Source organism: Megalobrama amblycephala, linkage group LG15, assembly GCF_018812025.1.
Source record: "Megalobrama amblycephala isolate DHTTF-2021 linkage group LG15, ASM1881202v1, whole genome shotgun sequence".
Classification (NCBI taxonomy): domain Eukaryota; kingdom Metazoa; phylum Chordata; class Actinopteri; order Cypriniformes; family Xenocyprididae; genus Megalobrama; species Megalobrama amblycephala.
The window spans coordinates 3,508,082-3,533,710 of record NC_063058.1 but is presented as its reverse complement, the minus strand read 5'-3'; the positions used below and the strand labels follow the sequence as shown (position 1 = coordinate 3,533,710).

Here is a 25,629-nt window from a genome sequence, read left to right as displayed (position 1 = left end):
CGACATAACAGAGCCCCTTTTCCCCCAATAGATAAATTGGTATAGTTTCAAGCAAGGAAACAGTGGCTCATCACAGAGCACCAGTGAATTCTGATCCTACTATCAGATATTTTTTTCTTAAGAAATCATCACTTTGGTGATTTCTTGTTATCAGATATTGTTCCTTAAAGGGGTAGTTCACCCAAAATTTAAATTTCTGTCATTTATTACTCAACCTCATGTCGTTCCAAACATGTGAGACCTTCGTTCATCTTCAGAACACAAATTAAGATATTTTTTGATGAAATCTGAGAGCTTTTTTTATATCTCCCATAGAAAGCAACGAAATGACCACATTCAAGGTCCAGAAAGGTTGTAGAGCCATTGTTAAAACAGTCAATGTGACTGCAGTGTTTCAACCTTAATGTTGTGAAGAGATAATACTTTTTGTGTGCAAAAACAAAACACAAATAATTACTTTATTCAACAATCTCTTCTCTTCCCTGTCATTATCCTCACACAGCTGACGCATTAAGCACAGTGAAGGCTTCCTTGTTTATGTCCGAATGCCAGCTCAGTATTGGCCAAAGCTGATCACGTGATCAGCACAGCGCATGCATGTGAGACTTATGCAAGACCCGGCCAATAATGAGCTGGTGTTCTGACATAAAACTTGGAGTTTCTGCACTGTGTTTCCCATGTCAACAGCATAGAAGAATGACAGGGAAGAGACAAAACAGTTTAATAAAGTTGCTATTTTTGTTTTGTTTTTGCACACAAAATGTATTCTGGTCTCTTCATAACATTAAGGTTGAAACACTGCAGTCACATCGACTGTTTTAACGATGTCTTTAGTACCTTTCTGGACCTTGAAAGGGGTAATTTCATGGCTTTCTATGGGAGATAAAATTATCTTAATTTGTGTTCTGAAGATAAACGAAGGTCTTATGGGTGTGGAACGACAAGAGGGTGAGTAATTAATAACAGAAATTTCATTTTTGGGTGAACTAACCCTTTAACTAAAATATATGAGACAAGATTTCACTGTTCATTACTATGATTATTTCTTGTTGCCAAATGTTGTTTTTCATCACTGAAACCACTTAACTTGCTGACTGTCATGCTTGATTTTCAAGTGTCAATTTGTTCAACAAACAATGGCCTTTGGCTGTAGAAGCAACATGGTCAGGTGGTGTAACTGGTTTGTGTCAATTGGCGTAACCAGTATTTTTCGTAAAAAATATAATTACAGATAATTAATATAATACAGAAAAATTAATGTGGAATAAAATGTAATCAACTAGTTTAGTGTAATAACATGATTTTAAACAATTTTAACATAATTTGTCAAAGATTATTTAGAAAACAGATGTGTTTTCAGCATGTGTCCCACCAAATATTGCAAAAACACATTAAAATTTACATGTAGAGATAACTCTAATAAAATTATTTTTCATTTGATATTTTAAATTGAAATATATATTTCTATAATTGAGCTTACATGCCATATAGGTGGATAAAATATTTAATATTTCTCATTATTTGGCGGTTACACCATTTGACATTTTTAGGTACATTTATTCTTAACTTTAGTACAAAATTGTGCAAATGTCATTTTAATCAACATAAAATCAACTTAGACACAGTATATATATATATATATATATATATATATATATATATATATATATATATATATATATATATATATACTGTGTATATATATCAATTGTTAAATGGGTTCATGTCTTCTGTCTTAAATAGTCAGAAATATGTGTGCATACATAACTATTCCGGCAGAAAGGGGGTTGGGCTTTGGAGGGAAGTTTAGTGATTGGTTTGAATCTTTACAGACTCTAAACCAATGAGCGACTGACACTCTAGATTAAAGACAGTATGTGGAGGTCAGAAATCTCATTCTGTTCTTTCTGTCTACGAGAGTTACAGTAACTGAATTAACAATGAGTGGAAGAGGTAAAACCGGAGGAAAAGCAAGAGCGAAGGCTAAGACTCGCTCATCCAGGGCAGGACTGCAGTTCCCCGTCGGCCGTGTTCACAGGCTTCTCCGCAAAGGCAACTACGCTGAGCGCGTCGGTGCTGGTGCTCCTGTTTATCTGGCGGCTGTGCTCGAGTATCTTACCGCTGAGATCCTGGAGTTGGCTGGAAATGCCGCTCGGGACAACAAGAAGACCCGCATCATCCCCCGACATCTACAGCTGGCGGTGCGCAACGACGAAGAGTTGAACAAACTTCTGGGCGGAGTGACCATCGCTCAGGGCGGTGTGCTGCCCAACATCCAGGCTGTGCTGCTGCCCAAGAAGACCGAGAAACCCGCCAAATCCAAATAAGCGGACTTAATCGGTCTCATTGAAACCCAAAGGCTCTTTTAAGAGCCACACATTTTATCTGATTAAGAGCACCTTTCTTAATATTCAAACGCATCATAAACTCTTTCGGTTGAGACGAGGGAAAATAAGATCCATCAATCCAGTCAAATGTTCGAGGTGTGTATTTTTATAAACACATGGAGATCCCCAGATGTGTCTAGAGATGGTTGTTTAGGAAGCGTGTAGGATCGCCAACTAACTCATCTCCCCTAATATTAGCATACATTTGTCTTATTTGATGTATTGAATATTATTTTGATAGATTACCCAAAATAAAAACCAATAGACATATCGGCGTCAGGGTAACAGAAACTAGTCATCAATGTTACTCTGGGAATTTTGTTTTTTATTATCACGGCCGCACGCTGCTTTATATATTTTAGACTCTATATTGCTTGTATACAGACTATAATGTGTTTTTGTTCTAATCCAAAATCTGCACAACCACTGGGAATTAAGGAGTAAAGAGTATTTCAGAATAAATAAATATAACAATGTGAGTATGAAGCTCATGGAGGTGTCAATCATGTACACTGAGTTAACCGAACAAAGCACATTGAGCGGGAAACATTATTTGAAAAAGAGGAAACGCGCAGTCATTGGCTAGCAGTCATTAAGCACACGTCACGGATTAGCCATTCTAGCCAATCACAAGCCTCGGCACCCTCCCGACACTATGAGCTCATGGCCTCGCAATGCCTTAAAAGCAGGCGTGTAACACAGAGCAGCATTTCCAGCGCAAGGAGAAGAGAGAAAAGTCGACTGCAGCAATGGCAAGAACCAAGCAGACCGCTCGTAAATCCACCGGTGGTAAAGCCCCGAGGAAGCAGCTCGCTACCAAAGCCGCCCGTAAGAGCGCTCCGGCCACCGGCGGCGTCAAGAAGCCCCATCGTTACAGGCCCGGGACCGTGGCTCTCCGAGAGATCCGCCGTTATCAGAAGTCCACCGAGCTGCTGATCCGCAAACTGCCCTTCCAGCGGCTGGTCCGAGAAATCGCTCAGGACTTCAAGACGGATCTGCGCTTCCAGAGCTCCGCTGTCATGGCCCTGCAGGAGGCCAGCGAGGCTTATTTGGTCGGTCTGTTTGAGGACACCAATCTGTGCGCCATCCACGCCAAGAGGGTCACTATCATGCCCAAAGACATTCAGTTGGCCCGCCGTATCCGCGGAGAGCGCGCCTAAACCCGCATCAGCCACATCAAACCCCAAAGGCTCTTTTAAGAGCCACCAAAATTACACTGAACGAGACCATTTCCAGTTTAACGCTTAATAGGAGTTAATACATCTTTTGACACTAGCTAGTACACGTCAAAAATGACCAATAATAAAATGTATGCATAAATATTTGTTTTCGAGAAATACAGATTACTATGTATTTAAATAAATATGAATTGTAATATTGTAAACGCACATCCTTTAGTTTTTCACAAGTGCGAAAACATTTCTTGAAACCTTTGCCCATTTTCTCACGGCATTAAACACAAAACCAAATCTTTATTAACAAACCTCTGACATCCAGAGCATGTAGTTACACAATCTTTATTGTATACAGTAAACAAAATTTCCCATCATGCCACAATCAGTTTGTCGAGGCTTTTGGCAATTGTGTCCGTTATTATGGACTGCTTTGAAATTCGTATTGAAAGAGCATCAAATCTCAAAGCTAGAGCACAGACATTTTCCCACTACAAACACCATCACACCTTAAAGTATCTAACTGGCATTACACCACGAGGATCTATATCTTTAATTTCCAAAGGGTGGGGAGGTCGTGTCAGTGACGAGCTTGTGACGGAGAATAGTGGCCTTCTTAATCAACTGTTACCTGGGGACTTGGTGCTGGCAGATCGTGGGTTTGAAGTCAGAGACAGTGTTGGACTCGTGTGCAGAAGTGAAAACACCTGCTTTCTCAAGAGGATGCAGCCGGCTGGATGCAAAAGATGTGGAGGAAACATGCCGGATAGCTCACCTCAGGGTGCATGTGGAGAGGGTGATTGGATGTGTACACTCAAAAAAATGATTCAGGCCCTTCATAGATATGACACATTTAAATTTAATTCAACTTTACTTAAACATATCTAATTAGGAGTAATACGTATTTATATTTAATGAGTCTAACATAAAATATTTAAATAGTTTAATCTATGAAATTTATTTAAATTTGACCAACTAAATTTAATTACATTTGGGAAATGGGAGTGCCTTCTGCGCATGCGCGAGACACGCTCAGACAACGCACTCGTGTGACCGCCGGCGCCATTTTCTCATGCTGGTGAAAGGACCGTCTCGGCTGAGTCTCTGCTTTTGGATACTCGTTGCTTTTGGATATTCGTTGCTGGTAAGTACTAGTTGTTTTGTGGTTAAATAATGATCTCAATGCCAAGGAATGTGTATATCATAATATTGAGTGAAATACAGCGTTAAAATAATTAATCGAGGTGAATTGTTTTAACAACTGGATACAAACGCACCTTCGCTTAAATTCAGACTCACGTAATGTGCAAAATAGCACTGACAGTGAGCAAGACCAGCGTACAGTCCAGAATATGACTATAGCTAACTGGCTTTATTTCATTCATTGAATACGTTGGCTTGCGATCGACTAACGTACGTTACTCAATTCAAATCAAGTTTGCTAGCCCAGGGAACAAAGTGATGCAAATTAATTTATGGCTAGCAATATTTCCAAATATAATTATGCATGCTTCATACTTTTTTCCAGCTTGAACGTCGCGCTCATCAGTCACTGCTGCACACGTTAGTTCTGTGGCATTCCCGCCATTTTATAACATCGCAAACCCAACATATCTAGATTTTTTGTTTTTTGTTAAAATGATGGATCTGTGTCTCTGATGATGAGTCTTGTGTATTTTTTAAATTTTCTGTGTAATGTCAGCATCAGAGTTTGTTGGGACTCTGTATAAAATTGAACCGTGTAATCAAAAGCGTCTGTTTTCATACGTTAACGTTATTCAAATAAAATGTACATCTTTTTCAGTTTGAACATCATTGTGACTACATCCTAGAGATGGTAAGTCATATTTCCTCAAATAATCAGATTTTTACATGTAATTTGTTAAATATGGTGTGTAATAATACTTTTATTCTTATTTTCAGGATTGTGAATGTGGCAGACACACCCCTCCACACAAAAAGTATGTTTTTTTTTCTATTACTAGACTGATTATATATATATATATATATATATATATATATATATATATATATATATATATGTATATGTGTGTGTCAGTCGGAAATATCAGTTCATTCATTTTTCCTTTTAATTGTAGTAATCCAGTTAAATTTTTTGTATGCACAAGGAGTCTGACAACAGCCAGTATGATCTGATCTCACCATCATCGAGTCTGCGATTACATGAAGAAACACAAAAGATCTGAGACAGACTAAATCCAGAGGAACCACAGCAAGGTTTCTGAAAGTGTCTTGGAGGCGTTGCTGCAGTTCTTCTGGATTTAGTCTATCTCAGTTATTTCTGTTTATTCATGTAATCACAGGTGGACTTGATGATGGTGAGATCAGATCATACCGGCTGTTATGCTCCTTGTGCATATAAAAAATCTCAATGGATTATTACAATTAATGGCAAAATTAATATTTGAAAATGTAAATTTCCTACTGACACACAACAGCAAAAGATTGTGAAGGTTGTGAAAATACTTAGACTTTTTCACAGTACTGTATGTATGATATATATAATATATTTATTTTATTTTTTCCCATCTTTCCACAGACTGGCGCAACTGTATTGACACCATTAGCCATCAATTACTTTTATCCACGCTCTCATCGCAGGGCATCATAGGAACTGTACATTGCTGGTGTGAATCTCACAGGTAGGTCTTTCAATCAAGCACTAGTCACAGGAATACCTGAAGGGTCAGTTCTGGGACCCTTCCCTTCTCTATATATTCATATACAATACCGGTCAAAAGTTTAGATGCATTACTATTTTTAATGTTTTTGAAAGAAGAATCTTATGCTGATCAAGGCTACCATTATTTATTATTATAAAAATACAGAAAAAACAGTAATATTGTGAAATATTACAATTTAAAATAACGGTTTTCTATTTTAATATACTTTAGAATATAATTTATTCCTGTGATCAAAGCTGAATTTTCAGCATCACTACTCCAGTCTTCAGTGTCACATGATCCTTCAGAAATCATTCTGATATGATTTATTATCAATATTTGAAATGCTTAATGTCTTTATAACCTATGATAATTTTTGATGAAAAAAAAAACAGCTTTTATTCAAAATAGAAATCTTTTTCTAACAATATAAATCTTTATCACTTTTTATCAATTTAGCACATATTTGCTGAATAAAAGTATTAATTTCTTAAAAAAAAAAAAAAAAAAAGGAAAAAATTACTGACCCCAAACTTTATAAAATATTTATTTTAAATAAATGCTGTTATTTAACTTTTGTTTATCAAAGAATCCTGAAAAAAGTATAACAGGTTATAAAAAAAAATATTAAGCAGCACAGTTGTTTCAAACCGTTGACCAGTACTGTATACTAATGGTACATGGATTCTCCTACCATTGCTATGCTGATGACACACTGCTTTACTTTTCATTTCAGGCTGATGATCTGACAGTAGCTGCACGGATCTTGGACTGCCTGGTGGACATCTCGGCATAGATACAAGAACATCACCTGCAACTCAATCTGGCAAAGACAGAACTTTTCATCTTCCCAGCCACTCTGATGATTCAGCATGATTTCACCATCCAGCTAGGCTCATCAACTGTAATTCCTTGTGGTAATCTGTGATGACCAGCTGACGTTCAGAGACCACATTACAAAGACAACTTGGTCATTTAAGTTTGCACTGCACTATACCAGGAAGATCAGGCCCTTCCTAATGGAGCGTCCAACACAACTTCTCATCCAGGCCCTTGTCATTTCTAGACTGGATTATTGCAATGCTCTTCGAACATCTGCAATCTCTCTAACCCTAACTGGACAGCTGAATCCCTGACAATATTCAAGAAACAACTGAAAACTCATCTCTTCTGTGAACACTTAATGGCATCCTGCTGACTCTTAAAAAACACTATGCTTTCACTATTAAATTCCTCACTGTTCTAGTTTGTACTATTCTGAATAATGTTTGAATCTTTGTATTTTTTAGCACTTCTTGTGTTTATTGCCTCCTTAAGATGAATTGTTCCTTATTTCTAAGTTGCTATGGATAAAAACGTTGGCTAAATGAATGTTTAAATGGTATATATTTTAAAGTTATGAATGTAATAATTCATTACTAAACAGCAAATGTTTATTTTTAATATTGATCACTGACAGCTAGTGCATATTTCCATTGTTTTTAATATTGTGATACTTTAACAGTAAATAACTGTTTTATACCTGCTTTTATGACTTTTAAATAAAAACGAACTAAAACTAAATTTTGTGTCAAACTAAATGATTTATTTTGAGTTGGACAAGCATAAATAAAATTCTTTTTATAAATGAATCAATTTCATTTAAACTGTATTTGATAAAATTAAGTTGGACCAACTCAATTACATTTCATTGGATGAATTTGTCTTTTTTGAGTTGGGGCCACACATATTTATTGGATGGAAAACATGCCATCAATTAAATTGGGTTCATCCAATGAGTTATTTTTTTGAGTGTACGCACAAAGTACACCATACTGAATGAAATCGTTACAATCAACATGACACTCCCATGTAGAGATGAGGACATGACACTCCTGGACAAGATTGTGTCTGTATGCTGTGCTTTGACTAATATGTGCCCCAGCGCTGTTATGAAACCATAAACTAAGAAATTAATGCTGTCAAATCGATTGCTCTCAAGGAATGACATCCAAAAAATCAGAATGCGTTCTTGTCTTAGGACAACTTTAACTTTTTTGATCCACTTCAAAAGGATATATATATACACACACATAGATATTACACTACACATGTCTGTGTACTTATACATACACACGAACATGTTAATGTTAAATGTTATTTTACATATGATTTGAACTTTTGAATGTTTTACACTGACTATTTTAACATGAAATACTGCATTCATTGAAAAGTAATATAAAAATATATATATTTTTTATTTTTCAATGGGCAGAATTTGATTGTAACAATTACATATTAATTAGTGCCTTGAAATTCTCACAATACAAAATAAAAAAGATGTTATTGAACAAAAATATATTCCATTGATTTTACTGGGGCGAAAAAAAAAGTTACATTTTAGGTGCTCGGTCACTTTTGACTGAAGATCACAAGTGTGACTCCCAAATAAAGAGTATCAGAGGCTTAAATGGTCAGTCTATCCTTAACACAACAAGGCAAAGTATCAAAGACAAGCAAGGCAGTAAGTTAAATAAAATAATTTAATTGAAAAGTTCAGTTCTACTGTAGTGCAAATACAACAGGTGTGTAAGATGTAACAGTGCTGTAAACTTCAAGTCCAACTGATAGATAGATAGATAGATAGATAGATAGATAGATAGATAGATAGATAGATAGATAGATAGATAGATAGATAGATAGATAGATAGATAGATAGATAGATAGATAGATAGAACAGGTGTATGGTGTAACAGCAGTGTAAACTTCAAGTATCAAGAACATGGTCAACAATGCAATAAGTAAAAAACAAGTAGTGAATTAATTAACTAAAATACAAAAACACACTTGGGCTCCAATGTTTCTAGATGTACAGGAGGTGCAAAGCCATGGCTCACTTTCTGATGGTGCCTGCTTCAGTCCCACACAACTGAGGTGGAACCACTGAAGGGCACAGCTGTCATTGTCACAAGCCACCATGTCATCCAGGTCTTCAGCGCCTCTACAAAGGCCTTTATGCCTTTTCTTTATGTCTTTCTCTGTTGTCTTGTGCCTGTGTTCCTGCTCTTTTTGTGTGAGATGGCTGCAGCTCTGATGAATTAGGTGTCTTTGTGGAGGCTTGTTGAATGTAGCAACAAGACACAAGCTCAGGTAGTGAAACCTTGTGGAAGAAGTCATGTGCTTTCTTTAGATCTGTTCTCCAGTATTGTGTATCCGGAAAGACCCGAACCACAGCACAGTCTTTCGCTGTCCATAACAAAATCACAAAAGTTTGATCCAGTAACAAAGATCTGTGTTTGAACTTGACTGTAGTACTTGTGTGTGATTTTTAAGTGTAACCTCCAATCAATTACCTGGAGACAGAAAGTGCTGTCATCTGCACAAGCCTGCAGGATGGAGCTGTTGCGGTGCTTAAATGTGCATTTGATTTCTAAACAGCCTTTCCCACAACACGCACAGTTAATGAGGCCGTCAGGTGATGCCCTGACCTCAGGAAACAATAGATTTATAATAAATCCACATTGCTGCACTTTTAGGTTCGTATGCTGGGGTGCTGTCAGTGACACATAGGTCTGCCTTGCTGTTTCTTCATTTTCTATCCCCCGTCTGATGGTATTTGAGGTTGCTGTTTTTTTGGGATAGCACACTCTTGACACGGTTGATATAGCTGGAGTTTGAACACTAGTGGACAGAACTGCATGCATATTAGAAGCTGTTATTCTTCCTGCTCTTGATGTGTACCAGACAGGTGATCGATGCTGCAGTCTTGTCCGAGCTTCCACTGCAGCTGCCGGTGTCTCTGTCACTGCTTCCAGGTGTGAGAGGGTGTTGCAATGCTGGAGCAGGTCATGTGGGTGGCATTCATCCATTCCTGGGTCATAAAGGTGCTGTAGGCATTTTGGCACTACATGTGGCTTCACAGGATTGATATAATGATGGTAGTTCTCCTCCATCTCAGAAAGATAATCAGCCTTGGTTTGAGTAAGCATAATTTGAAGCAACGGTGAGAGGTCTGAAAGGGTGGGTTCATGTGAACAAGAACTCACAGAGACAGAACGAGTACGTATCCCTGACATCCCTCTCTCCCCACTAATGCACTTGTCAAGTTCAACCCTCTTAGCTGCACCAGAGGTGTAGTCAATCTTGTAGCCCACCTCAGCTTGGAGTTTCTCGACATTTGCGGGCATAATCCAGTAGGCTGGAACATCAGTGACAGTCTTGGTCCCCCGTATCCGGACTGCTGCTTCAATTTTAAACAGGACAGCCCCGACGTGTGTGCAAGACTCTGCTATGCCAGCCATGCATGTGCAGTGCGCACACTCCACTTGGCCACTAGCGCTGAGGATCACCCATGGCTTGAGCGGAGGTTCGTTATGGTGTTGAGAGTGCAAAACCTAAGAAATACATAATCAAATAATCAAATAAAGGTATCAAATTAATAATACACTAATGCAGGTATATAGGAAAATATTTCAAGAGATAGATAGATCCGCAACACATATGCAACACAATACATAATCCGTATGCTTGTACGGATCGAGTCCGTTGATTATTTTAAGTTTTTCTAAATACCTCAGCTTTGACACTTCATTATGCTTTTCTCGGTATGGAAGATTTTGCTTTTCCTTGGATCGGTGCATTGTTTTTTCTTTTCAATATAGAGTCCAGGAACGTTTGTAATAATGGCGGATGACTGACGACTGTGACCTAAAATATGGCGGCGACTACCCATAATTCAACACACAGTGACGTAGTTTGCCAAGTTCTATAGTAATTTATAGTAAATACTATAGTGTTTTTGAACCATACTATAGTAAAGTACTTGAATTAATTTGTTGTGGCAATTCTATAGTTGCTGTGGTAATAGAACAACTTTAGTAATATAAACAAGTTACTTTACCCAATACTTTACCAAGTCTTCTACAACTATAGTATATTATACTACAATACTACAGTTTACTGTAGTAAAAACTCAAGGTAAACTTTATTGTCCCACAAGGGGAAATTCATATGGTCATTCATTCATTACGCGCCCTTATCACAACATATTCTTCAAAAACAAAAACAAAAAAACACAACACATAATACACAAACAGTCTATAAAAAGAACAATAAAGACAAAAGGAAGTAATACTACAAAAAATGAAAAATTACAATCCAAAATACAAAATTACAAATACAGAATTACAATCCAACATTTAACATTAAAATATATAATATTAACAGGTAACTAAAACTATAATAACTTACGATGCACTTGATCATTATACAATCTGATCGCTATGGGGACAAATGATTTATTATACCTTTCTGTTCTAATTCTCTGTTGTAAAATTCTACCAGTTGACCTATTACTTCTCATGAATTTATGATATAGAGGGTGAGTAGGGTCATTAAGAATTTGGTCAGTCTTTTTTGAAAACTAAAGTATACTATAGTATTACAGTTTATCAGTTCACTGTAGTTAATACTACAGTATTCTGTAGCATTCATTAACAAAGTGTTGCAAATACTATAATATATACAGTATACTACAATTTACTATAGTATGGTTCAAAAACACTATAGTATTTACTATAAATTACTATAGTATTTTTTCACCTGGCCTACAGTGACCTACAGTTTAAATCCCAGAGGACTGAAATCATTTATAACCCTAACCCTAACATATATCTGAACTGTCTAATAAATATACTAAACTGTCACCTTTCATTGTCATTCAGTATCTCTGTATATGATATGACAATCTTATAATATTCTCTTTATCAAATGATTCAGTAACACTTTAGTAAAGGGAACACAAACTATTAACTATATCTTTTTTCCTCAATAAACTCCTAATTTACTGCTTATTAATAGTTAGTAAGGTAGTTGTTAAGTTTAGGATTAAGAATGTATAATAAATTCATGCAGAATAAGACATTAATATGTGCTTAATAAGTACTAATAAACAGTCAATAGTCTAGTAATATGCATGATAATAAGAAACTAGTTAAAAGACCCTAAAATAAAGTGTTACCAATGAATCTTATAAAACTTGATTTTAATAAACAAAAAAACAAATAAAGGTTGTGTTTTCTTGTTTCTGCTTATTTAATTTCAAATTAGAAAACAAAGTATCAAAATGTACATGGACCATGCTTTAATGTTTAACCCTCTATGGTACTCAATATTATATCAATGAGGAAAAAATTATGTGTGTTGTTTTTTTTTTCTGCTTAAAATTGGACACTTTAACAATATCAATAAACATTTCCATAAATTTTTAATTAATTTATTTTTTATAAATTTGTTGCCTCGAGGCAACATTGTACCAAAATGTAAAATTTTTAAAATTTGGCATTTTCATGTAGAAAAAAGAAATATATTTATTGAAAACATCAATTTCTTTAATTAGACACTTGAACAAACAAATGTATCTATTGAACAAACAAATGTATCTAGTTTTTAATGTATTAAAAGTTTTAAATTTAATAAAAAGTAACATTTTATATCCAGCTGTTGCCCTCAGGCAACATTGTACCATAGTGGAACACAAATATTACCAAATATTTTTATGTTATTATATCAAGTTAGCATATCCATATTCATCCTCATCTCCATCTTCTCTCTCACCCTCACTCTCTCCCTGACAGATTGTCACTATGATTTCATCTTCCTCATCACAGTATGACCCCTGATCATCATCACCCTCATCAACTGCCAGTGCTACTTTTGTTTTATAGCTTTCTGAAGTGCTATAGAAAATGTGCAGATCATAACATATGCAGATATAGTATGTGAATTAGTATTCTTATAAGTGCATTACAAAATCATGTGAAAATGGAAATATATTTAGATAATTCTCACTCTTTTCCTTACAAATGCAATACATTTGCATTCAAACCTATTGTGCCTGTATGGCTTTATGCGATCCCATTATGGTACAATGTTGCCTTGAGGCAACATACAGTTTTTTTTTTTTTTTTTGTTATTTTCTCTAAAACATTTGATGATATATAATGTAAATTACTTAAAAATACTTCTTTACTTGCCAGTGAAGGTGATTCATACTTTTTGTGGGTGATTAAATGGATACAAACAAGTGAAAAAAGCACTTTTCAATGGAGAAAATATGGAGTCATGGACATGCACATGTGCTGAAACAGGACACAAAATGGACCCTGTTGGTCATGTTATGGTCTTTTTTGCACTTTTATTGATTAGTATTTGAGTTATTCTGTCCTGAGATAAACTAAAATAGACCATGTTGCCTGGAGGCAACACCGTACCTTAGATGGTTAAAGCACAGGCCTCGTTAGATCAGTGTTAGGGTGAAATCACAGTGTTTTGTGCTCGAAATATATTGAGGGGAGGGGCGTATTGCGCCTTCTGACGCGATGCTGGTTTCTCTCAGGTCCTGTAAGCAAATGTATAAGGCCTCCTAGTAACACTCGTCTATAATTCTTTATCATCGCTAGATAGAGTTGTGTTAAACATGTCTGGAAGAGGCAAAGGCGGTAAAGGACTCGGAAAAGGAGGCGCCAAGCGTCACCGTAAAGTTCTGCGCGATAACATCCAGGGAATCACCAAACCCGCCATCCGTCGTCTCGCTCGCCGTGGCGGTGTCAAGCGCATCTCCGGTCTGATCTACGAGGAGACCCGCGGAGTGTTGAAGGTGTTTCTGGAGAACGTCATCCGCGATGCCGTCACCTACACCGAGCACGCCAAGAGAAAGACCGTGACCGCCATGGATGTTGTGTACGCGCTGAAGCGACAGGGACGCACTCTGTACGGCTTCGGAGGATAAACTTCTGAAACCAGGAACAACTACACCAACCCAACGGCTCTTTTAAGAGCCACCCACTCTCTCACATTAAGAGCCATATAGAAATGTAGTTGTTGAAACGATTTGTTTTTTTGATTTGGAGAACATGTTATTAGGTTAAACGACGTTTCACAGTAAAGTATCGAGACTAGCAGTATCTTTTCTTTTAGTTCTCTTTAATGATGATATGAATATGTTGGTTTTAGTGGTGCACGAAGACCTTTTGTAGTATATTATACTATTTAAAGATTTAACTTTAAATTAGACCAGAATGGGACCAAAGTTATCAAGAGATGAAAATGCAGAAAACATTAACGAAAGTAGTGTTTGTTTCACACAAATGGGCTTTTATTATTCGTGTAGTTTCAACAGTTTCATGAATCAATGAAGTCTCGAGGAAAAACTGCTTTTAAAGTATGTTTGACTGATAATGGTCTCTTTCCTCCAACACTCCCTCAATGGGTCTAAAGGGTTTTTAAAATCACACGATGTTTCACAATATTTGTCTAGAATCGCCTATTTTCTCAAACTAATAAAAAGAGCGGGAAACGAAACAAAGGAAACAGTCAGGGTGTAGTTCAAACTTTGAGCGGTTGACGGCGGCGCATGTGATTGGCTCTCATTCCGCTCGTGATGCTTAGAGTTGTCCAATGAAATACGAGTTTATGGGTTTGGCCTATTAAAAGAGGCAATCATAGAGTTCCTGTATCTCTTTGAAAATTAGCATAGGGCGGTGAATAAATACCTCTGTGTCGCCTCTGACTTCATATTGCTTTGAGAAGTTTGTGTTCAAAAAGCATCATGCCTGAACCAGCAAAGTCCGCGCCTAAGAAGGGCTCCAAGAAGGCCGTCACGAAGACCGCCGGTAAGGGAGGAAAGAAGCGCAAGAGGTCCAGGAAGGAGAGCTACGCTATCTACGTCTACAAAGTCCTGAAGCAGGTTCATCCTGACACCGGCATCTCTTCCAAGGCGATGGGCATCATGAACTCTTTCGTCAACGACATCTTCGAGCGCATCGCCGGTGAGTCGTCTCGTCTCGCTCACTACAACAAGCGCTCCACCATCACTTCTAGAGAGATCCAGACCGCCGTGCGTCTGCTGCTGCCCGGAGAGCTGGCCAAACACGCCGTGTCCGAGGGCACCAAGGCCGTCACCAAGTACACCAGCTCCAAGTAGAGATTCAACCGAGACTCTCTGCGACCCAAAGGCTCTTTTAAGAGCCACCCAACTTCTCCTTAAAGAGCTTCTGTTTGTAGAACTAAATATCATTTATCGAGAAATTTGCTTTGAAATAAGTGGATTTTCTAAAGTGTTTAATGAAATTTGATCAGAGTCTAATACAAGGCTATAATTTTCATCGTTATTGAGCGACAGCAACTCAGATTTGTTTTTGTTTTTTTTTGTTTTTTTTGTTTTTTTAAATCCAGGTAAACTTTGGGGTTTAAAATGACCTTGAAAGGCTTTTAGTTTTGGACAAATTATTAATTTAAATACACACAGGTATAATCTCAATTTTGGCTCTCAAATGTTTTTAAGTTACGAATCATGTACTTTTATTGCTGTTAAAACACTACAATACTTGAGCTCATTAGTACTGTTGCTCCATGATAAATCTGCATATTAATGGGGATCAAGTTTACTATATGCCTTTACAAAGCATGTGATTATAAGGTTCATTACTGTAGACAGGAACATTTGGGCCTAGTTAAGTTGACTTCTTATTCATTTTAGTCTACGCTAATAAAACAGTTTAGTGAAATTCTCTTGCCAGGAGGGTGTTTTTACACTAGTCTAATATTTCAGTCTTTTGATTTCTCATTGTCAGTTTATTATGGACTAATGCCCTGCAGCTGTCTGAAGATGTTTATTAAAAAAGTATCTTTCAAGTGATCTGTCAAATGATGGTGACTGAAGCATCTGAGACTGAAGGACAATAATGAGAACTCTGAATATTACTGGAGCAGCTATTATGATGCTTAATGAAAGAAATTAAGTTTCTTAATATTGGTGAAAATATGGCATATTGAGAGGTTTATGAGCAATTTTATGTAGGCTGGTCATCTTTGACCAGCAACACCACAAGTGTGATTTTGTGCCATTTTGTACCAAATAAAATAATTTCAAAACAAGTTACACATTAAAGCACACTAGTGTGAACAATTGTAAAGAATATATTAAAATTTAATTCAATTTTGCCAAAATTACCCTTAAATGTTTTTTTTCTGTCAACAATTGAGGTGCAAAAGTTCAGAGTAATGAGGCCTGCAATCAGCCAGATCCAAAAAGAAATACAAAACCTGTGCTATCGAAAGAAAACAAGCTGACAAAAAAAGATTGATTCCAATATTTAGAGATAATAAAGTGAACTGAGAGACATACAAGCAATTTTAAAAGGTCATCATTTTTGACCCGAACACCAAATTAGGCAAAGGGTTTTGATCACCGCACAAGAGTTAAAGAGGTTGTTCATGGATGAGATGCAGCAGATAGAGAAAGAAAATCAAGTGTCCAGCACACATGAGAACGGTTTAACCAAACTGAAAGACCGCATGCATGCTGGACACTTGATGATGTTTTTCTTTTACTATCTGCTCCATCTCATCCACAAGAAAATCCATTAAAAAAAAATAAAAAATGTTTGTAAAGAAGTTCATATGTAGTAATAACTTATGGCAGCAGGTGAGGATCGCGGTACAGATCCAGACACACTGGACACATCCCCAGATAACTAAGTTATGTTTCCAAACGTTCGGTTTTGGTTGTGGGAACGGTGATTTGAAATGTTCTAAAACGTGGACATGTCCAGTTTGCTTAACATTGCTGGAACGTTATCTTAAGGTTAGCATAATGTTCTTACAATGTTCTTTTGACCTTCATTTTATTAATATTACAACATTCTATGAATGTTGATTGGTAACGGTCCAAAAACTGTAAAATGTCCAGTTTTTTTAAATGTTAACAAAGATATTATTTTAAGTTTATTATCTGATTGGTCAATTGCACCATCTAGAGGTATGTTATTCCCCGAAAACAACCACTGAAAACAGATAACACAGGCTCATCCAGGTTACTGAAGTCAGCACCACTTGCTAAGAACTTTTTTTCTTTTTTTTTTCTTTTTTTTGTTGTCGTCAAAGTTTTGTGTTTGGTGAGCTAATAAAATAATAAAACTCAGTCAAATCAATATTTTGTGTACAGTTATTTAATTGTCATCCAGTATCGTTGACCTGCTTTCTCTTGTTTCATACAAATGCAGCTGCTGCCATTTTGCGACTATTGTTTTGTACACTGTTGGATTATAAGATAACAGGTACAGTTTTAATACAATAACATAAAAATATGATGGTTTGGTAATACTTGCGTTCCACTATGGTACAATGTTGCCTGAGGGCAACAGCTGGATATAAAATGTTACTTTTTATTAAATATGAAACTTTTAATACATTAAAAACTAGATAAATATGTTTGTTTAAGTGTCTAATTAAAAGAAATGAATGTTTTCAATAAATATATTTCTTTTTTCTACATGAAAATGCCAAATGTTTAAATTTTTCCATTGTGGTACAATGTTGCCTTGAGGCAACAAACTTATAAAAATTAAATAAATTAAAAAATTATGAAAATGTTTATTGATATTGTTAAAGTGTCCAATTTTAAGCAGGAAAAACAACACAAATATTTTTTTTTTCCTCATTGATATAATATTGCGTACCATAGAGGGTTAAGTTATCATATCCATCTTCATCCTCATCTCCATCTTCTCACTCACCCTCACTCTCTCCCTGATGGATTGTCACTATGATTTCAATTTCCTCATTACAGTATAACCCCTCATTAACTCCTCATCATCACCCTCATCAACCGCCAATGCTACCTGTGTTTTATACCTTTCTGAAGCTATAGAAAATGTGCAGATCATAATATATGCAGATATAGTATGTGAATTAGTATTCTTCTAAGTACATTACGAAATCATGTGAAAATGCCAACATATTTAGATAATTCTAACTCTTTTCCTTACAAATATGATCCATTTGTATTTAAACCTATTACGGCTGTATGGCCTTATGCGATCCCATTATGGTACAATGTTGCCTTGAGGCAACACACAGTTTTTTGATATTTTCTCTAAAACATTTGATGATATATAATGTAAATTACTTAAAAATACTTCTTTACTTGCCAGTGAAGGTGACTCATATTTTTTGTGGGTGTTTAAATGGTTACAAACAAGTGAAAAAAGCACTTTTCAATGGAGAAAATATGGAGCCATGTGATATGTGCACATGTGCTGAAACCGGACACAAAATGGACCCTTTTGGTCATGTTATGGTCTTTTTTGCACTTTTATTGATTAGTATTTGAGTTATTCTGTCCTGAGATATGCTTGATCAATCAATTTGTGCTTTATTTTATTAAAAACAAACTAAAATAGACCATGTTGCCTGGAGGCAACACCGTACCATAGAGGGTTAAAAGAGTTTCTCAGATCAATATCTCTTATTCCCATAATTATTTAAGTGGCGTTTAATAAGTGGTGTGACTGTGGCGTATCCCTGAAATGTCTATCCATCTAGTTTGAACTTGGCCGCTACCAACTGCTCTCTCCGCAGAAGCTTTGCGTTCAAAGAGCTGAAAAAAAAAATATTTCAACTCGGATCAATATTTTGTGTCTAATTATTTACTTATGTGGCAAGTAACTGTGTAATAAGCGGGATAATGTAAATCCAGCCGGTTGTTATCCTAGAATAAACCCCTTCAGGCTGATGGAACCTCCCTTTAAAGGTGATTACCCTTGAACCAAGCAATTACCAAACAGCCCAAATGAATATGTATATGCAAACATACTACAACACATTCGCACTAGACACACACAAACAAACCAACTGGACAGTCTTAAATAACGGAAACATCTGTCAACTAAAATGGTGTGTTTGATCAGGGTTGGAGTTAAACTCTGCAGGACAGTAGCCCTCCAGCCGCAGGGTTGGACACCCCTGTTCTACCATAAAATGAGCTGTGTGAATCTCTGCAAGAAAATATCTAGTTAAAATTGCAAAGATGTTGTCAACTAAACATAATAATATCAGTTTTACAAATAAATATTAACATATTTATTTACTATTGTTATTTATTGTTATATATTATTATTATTTATTATTGAGCACATTTATTTATTAATGACCAGTACAGGGAGCCCAGTTTACATTGAGACACCATTCATTGTCAATACTGTGGATAATCCTTATTTTATACCCATGTCTCAGGAGATACAACTCATAAAATCCAAAGTACATCAAATATTTCAAAAATTCCTTTGGATATGTTTTAAATCCAGAAAATATAAAAATGACAATCATTTTCTTGCATGTTTAAGGGTTAAAGAATGCGGACATTTTACCGTTCTTGGAACATTACAAATCAACATTCCTAGAATGTTGTATTGTTAATAAAATGTAGGTCAAAAGAACATTGTAAGAACGTTATGCTAACCTTAAAAAACATTCCAGCAATGTTAAGCAAACTGGAATTTCCACATTTTTAGAACATTTCAAATCACCGTTCCCACAACCAAAACAGAACGTTTGGAAACATAACTTTGATATCTGGGGATGTGTCCAGTGTGTCTGGGTCTGTACCGCGATCCTCACCTGCTGCCCTGCGGTCATAACTGTCTGCTGTGTCTGCACAGACTCAAGAGCCACTCAGACCACGACCGTTTGAGATGTTCTGAGTGCTGACAGTATTTCAATGTTAAAACAAACAACAAATGAATGGAAGATACCCTGATTCCTGATTCCTTATTTCAAATTCATCCCATGTCCAAAACTCAGGATGTTGTCTAAAACAAAAGTAGGCTAGGGGTAGTTGTGTGCAAAGTAAATTAATTTTTTATGAGAAAGAGATGAAATGTAGTTGCAATAAATGTGTTAAGAATCCGTACAGATGTAGAGCGAGGGACTTTTATTCTGTTGAGATGAACAACTAATGATGACATGGTTTGATGTCTGGTTGACCAATCAGCGGAAAGAGGCGTTTCATTCCTGCCCACATGTAGAGATTGAATATTCAACCTGATTATTCGTTTTCAATCCAAGAATTCAGCTTGATTTTTCTTTTTTGGTTCACGGGTATACCTTCAAATTTAGTTTTCCACATGTGGGCGGTCATGAGACGCCCCTTTCTGCCGATTGGTCAAGCAAATCTGAGCCTGTGACGTCATCAGTCATTGCTCAGGTCTGTTTAACAAAATAATAGTCCTCTAGCTCCGCTGCTATAGCAGTACCGCGTCTTAAACTGTACAGGGCAGGTCCTAGATTGGGCTTTCTTACATGCAACTTAACGTGTTTCACAGAAATTTTTATATCAGAAATATTAAATATTAATCTGCACCCAGCCTCTGTTTTATTTAGCTGTGTGCAGTTAAATCTGTGTGGTGAATCTGCACTAGACAGCGCCAAGCGGGTGAAGCACAGACCAATGGGGCGTCTCATGACTGCCGACATGTGGAAAATGAATTTTGAAGACATTTATCCATTTTTTACCTGTGAACCAAAAAAACAAAAAAAAACAAAAACAAAAATCAAGCCGAAATCTTGTCTTTTTGTTAAAAAACAAAACAAAAACAAAAATGAAAAAATAAATAAAGGTTGTGTTTTCTTGTTTCTGCTTATTTAATTTCAAATTAGAAAACAAAGTATCAAAATGTACATGGACCATGCTTTAATGTTTAACTAGGGTCCGTGTACGTTTTGATAGTTTGTTTTCCAATTTGAAATGAAATACGCAGAAACGAGAAAACGGTCGTTTCATGTTTTTTCGTTTGTTAAAAAAAACGGAAAAACGAGATTTTGACTCGATTTTCGTTTTTTTCGGGTCACGGATAGAAAACGGAAACACGACTTCAAAACTCGTTTTCCACATGTGGGTGGTCATTACACGCCCCTTTCAGCCGATTGGTCAATCAAATCTGAGCCAGTGACGTCATCTTCAGTTCGTTCAACAAAATAATAGTCCTCTGCCGCTACATCAGTAGATGTCATAAATCGGCTTTCTTCTTTGCAACCTAACGCGTATTTCACAGAAATATGTTTGCACAGATAAAAAAAAAAGTAAAAAAAAAAAAAACCTACAGTAAATTTAATTAAGTCTGTTTTTAAGCTGTCATTGTGTTTTTAAAATGTAAAATGTAAATGCCTCTACATGTTACCTAGCGCATGACATCCTTTGGGCTACTACCACCGATCAATAGGCTATACATAATGATAGACTATTCTCTGTTATAGATCAGTGGCTAGTGCACTCATTATTTTTTTTCTTATTTTAATGTTTTGTTTACATTTTATACATTTAAATTCAATCATTTAGCAGACGCATTCCTTGCAGTAGACTATGCAGTCATATTAGAAAATAGGCACTAGGTGGCAACACCTAATAACGGTATCACCATCGGGGGACTTTTTAGTTTTCCTTAGCTTATAAATGGCCATACAGAGTTTATCTCTTAAATTAAACACTTTTATGAACACAGTGAACATTATTATATGTCACAGTTTACTTGCTATCCTCACTTTTTCTGTCTTTCCTTCGCTTTTGAATGAATTAGCTATAAATGGCCCTGAACATTTTACTTTCAATTTCGATTTAACGGCTATTGGCGATTCTGCGTCAATTGCTTTAGTGGACAACAGCAAAACAAAAAAACTCGTATATTAAACATAGAACTTTTATTATCTTTGTAATTATTTTATTATCTTCTATCATCTTTGTAATTATTTTATTTTGTAAATATTCGTGGCTTAAACAGCGGGAAAATTTACTGTATGCAGTTCTGTGGATGTTTTGAAAAACTTAAACTAAACGAAAATTATTGCTGCTTTGTCAAAATAATTTCTGTTTTTTCCCCCTGACTTTCAACTGATGCGATCATCGTTTCATTAACCGACAAGATTATATTAAATTAGAATTAAACGAAATTTGATAAATGTCTGTGAATCATTAAAAAATTCCAGGGGTTTAGTTTTAGCCTATGAACAAATAGCAGAATAAACAACAGAACATAAGGATTCATCATCATCACGCACCTGCAGCGCTTCTGTGAACGGAAGATTCTACAAAGGATTCTATTAGGCCTATATAAAAGGAATAAATAAATAAAAATATTTCACTTAAGTAATTAACATATTACCAAAATGAAAGGGGAAAAAATGCGACAATATGAGTGTCGGTTCATTTTTGAGAAGTTCACAGAAAGGAAACGAGACGGCAGAAAATTTCTTTGTTTATTTTACGAGCAATGTTTTGTTTTTATTGTGAGTGTACAAAAATAATAGGCCTTTTTAACCATTCACAGATTCGAATGGTGTTACATATATTTGACCATAAATGTCTGAGTATTTTAAGTTGTTTCCGCTTTTATGAGAAAATTCAAGTGAACGCGTCGGCGCCTCACGCACACACAACATCAGTTTTAGTAACTTGACATAACAGCCTGTTAACTGTCAAAATAACATACATTCAACCAAATATATAAAAAGTTATACTGCTCATTTTAAGTAGTCTGTGTAGGCTACAATAAAAGCGTTTAAATAATAAATATAGTTTAGCCTCCAAATCGTGAATATTGAAACATTTGGATTTGTGTCAAATTAGAGAGGTAGTTATAACGCCGGTTTCTGTTTCAGTTCAGCTTTAAATTAATTCGTTTTAACATTTATATATTATTTTTGTCATAACTAAAATAGCTATGTAGCTGTAATTTTGATCTTCAATGTTTGATCTTTACATATTCCCTCAATCTTTTAACCAAAGGGTTATTAACATTAGCCTATATTCAGCAGGCAATGTTAGGCTATATAAAATAAATAAATAAAGAGAGATGAGCTATTGTTCGTTTTTCAAAATTGCTTACACTACTTATTTATTGTGATTTATTCTATTTATTCAAAATAGAATAAAAAAAAACCTGTAGTTTTTTTTTTTTTGAGCTTTTCATCCGCTCCTCTGTGTGGGTAGTGCAGTTTCAAATATGCATATTCACTATGCATATTAAACTACAAACAGCATTACAACAGTCTGTGTGCTGATTATCATTTCTGAAATAAATATTTCTGTGAAATACGCGTTAGGTTGCACAGAAGGAAGCCGATTTATGACAGCTACTGATATAGCGGCAGAGGACTGTTATTTTGTTGAACGAACTGAAGATGACGTCACTGGCTCAGATTTGATTGACCAATCGGCTGAAAGGGGCGTGTAATGACCGCCCACATGTGGAAAACGAGTTTTGAAGTCGTTTCCATTTTCTATCCATGACCCGAAAAAACGAAAATCGAGTCAAAATATCGTTTTTCCGGTTTTTTTAACAAACGAAAAAACGGGAAACGACCATTTTCTCGTTTCTGCGTATTTCATTTCAAATTGGAAAACAAACTATCAAAACGTACACGGACCAACTAGGAAACTTGTTTTGAAATGCTTTTATTTTGTACAAAATGAATCAGGGTATCTTCCGTTCATTCATGTTTTGATTTGATATTGAAATCAGAAAAATGAGAAAACCGCACATTTTTTCGTTTTTCATTTTTAAAAAACAAAAAACTGGCTTGATTTTTCTTTTTTGCGTTCTGGGGTTGGAAACAAATAAGCAGTTTGAAAATTCGATCTCTACATGTGGGCGGGAATGAAACGCCTCTTTCCGCTGATTGGTCAAGGAGACGTCAAACCATGTCGTCATCAGTTGTTCATCGGTTCAGCTCAACAGAATAAAAGTCCCTCGCTCTACAGCTGTACGGATTCTTAACGCGTTTATTCTACATTTAATGTCTTTCTCATCAAATAGCCAGACTAGTGAATGGCTTGACACAAATCGTTCGAGTCGGGGCTTAATTCTGTGTAGACATTAATTCATCATGAGAAATATTAGTTTATCTCATAAATATTAATTTACTTTGCAGCCTCACACAACTAGCCTACCCCCAGCCTACATCTTTGAAACATTGAGTGTAAAAATGTCTTTTGTTTTAGACAACATGGGATGGATATGAAATGATAGATAGGCTATGAATATTATGCCAATTCTATTTTGTTTCTATTTTTTTTTTTTTTTTTTTTTTTTCATAGAGAAGTGTAGGACATGTCAAATGTCAAATATTCAGTTATCCTTGTGTATCATATATATATATATATATATATATATATATATATATATATATATATATATATATATATATATATATATATATATATATATATATATATATATATATAGGCAACATGCTATTTTTTTTCCTTTTCTTAAAGTTATAACTTTTGTTTAAGGCAATATTCTGAGTTTATTTCATTATTCATTAATATTGAGTATTAATGAATGTCACACAAACCGGTGTTTTAATTTCTCTGCCGACTAAACTTTAATTCCTACACATATACTGCCCTCTCTGAGCAATCTAACAACTCGTAAATCTAAAAGCAACTTCAGGTGGTGCTTCTTTGACACCTCTGCAAGCCTTTGGTTGATACTGATTTAACTGGTAACAACCTATAGCGTCATATTATTCTAATTTAATTGACTAAATTTAAGAACTTAACATAAAAGAAAGCATACATATTTAATAAGATTAGGAAAAAATCCCAAAATCCCCTGAAAATCAATTAAATCAATTACAGTTAATTTCTGACACAGACAGATGACAATAAATAGGCTATAAAAATACTCTTTATCTCATTACTGTTAGTGTTATTTCAGGGTTTTGATATATAGCCTAATATTGATAAAGTATAATTGATATCTTCTTAAGAGAGCACTATAATGGTTATTTTTTAACACTGTTTTAACATTTTTCCCTTTATTTATTTTACTTTTTTTAAATGTGTGATAGCCTATTTCAAATTGGCATAAACGAGTTCACCTCCGTCATCAAATCATCCAATTCGCATTTTACGCCCATCTCTCTATAGCACCGCTTTGATGAACTAATAGCATGTAATATATTTTCATATCTGTCATATTTCAAATTCATCCCATGTCCAAAACTCAGGGTGTTGTCTAAAACAAAAGTTATGACTGCTGCATATTTTCATCGGCTACTGATTTGCACTTTTTAATTCAATGTATGCCTATACATTCGCTGACCATGCGTTGAGCAGCTTCGCTAGATTTTTATAGTTGGTCACTTCAGTAAAACAGGCAGTGTGCTAACGTTGTAGAATGGGGGTAATTGTGTGCAGCAGCAAAGTAAATTAATATTTCAATAGAACGAGATTAAATGTAGAATAAACGCGTTAAGAATCCGTACAGCTGTAGAGCGAGGGACTTTTATTCTGTTGAGCTGAACCGATGAACAACTGACGAAGACATGGTTTGACGTCTCCGTGACCAATCAGCGGAAAGAGGCGTTTCATTCCCGCCCACATGTAGAGATCGAATTTTAAAACTGCTTATTTGTTTTCAACCCCAGAACGAAAAAAGAAAAATCAAGCCAGTTTTTTGTTTTTTCGTTTTCATTTTAAAAATGAAAAACGAAAAAATGTGCGGTTTTCTCATTTTTCTGATTTCAATATCAAATCAAAACATGAATGAACGGAAGATACCCTGACTA

At 35.6% G+C, this 25,629-nt stretch overlaps 3 protein-coding genes and 1 long non-coding RNA gene across 4 annotated transcripts in view; all 4 read left to right on the top strand.

Annotated features, from left to right (window-relative positions):
* Positions 1-14,069, top strand: part of LOC125246660 — a 33,379-nt gene extending 19,310 nt beyond the window's left edge. Inside the window, exons 3-4 of the mRNA XM_048157636.1 lie at positions 3,120-3,465; positions 13,687-14,069. Of these exons, the coding sequence (XP_048013593.1) occupies positions 3,120-3,465; positions 13,687-14,011 (671 nt within the window). The 3' untranslated portion in view covers positions 14,012-14,069. The remainder of the gene's footprint in view (positions 1-3,119; positions 3,466-13,686) is intronic.
* Positions 1,890-2,389, top strand: LOC125246618 (histone H2A-like). The gene has a single exon (XM_048157596.1). The coding sequence runs from the start codon at positions 1,941-1,943 to the stop codon at positions 2,325-2,327; it is 387 nt and encodes a 128-aa protein (XP_048013553.1). The 5' UTR covers positions 1,890-1,940; the 3' UTR covers positions 2,328-2,389.
* LOC125246676 lies at positions 3,896-7,806 on the top strand. The gene is made up of 5 exons (XR_007179928.1): positions 3,896-4,703; positions 5,364-5,396; positions 5,483-5,520; positions 6,120-6,222; positions 6,980-7,806. It is a non-coding gene; the product is annotated as an uncharacterized LOC125246676 (long non-coding RNA).
* Positions 14,070-14,789: 720 nt separating the features above from the next.
* LOC125246629 (histone H2B) lies at positions 14,790-15,354 on the top strand. Its single transcript, XM_048157607.1, has one exon. It carries the CDS (start codon positions 14,831-14,833, stop codon positions 15,203-15,205), a length of 375 nt encoding a protein of 124 aa, XP_048013564.1. The 5' UTR covers positions 14,790-14,830; the 3' UTR covers positions 15,206-15,354.
* The last annotated feature ends 10,275 nt before the right edge of the window (positions 15,355-25,629 follow it).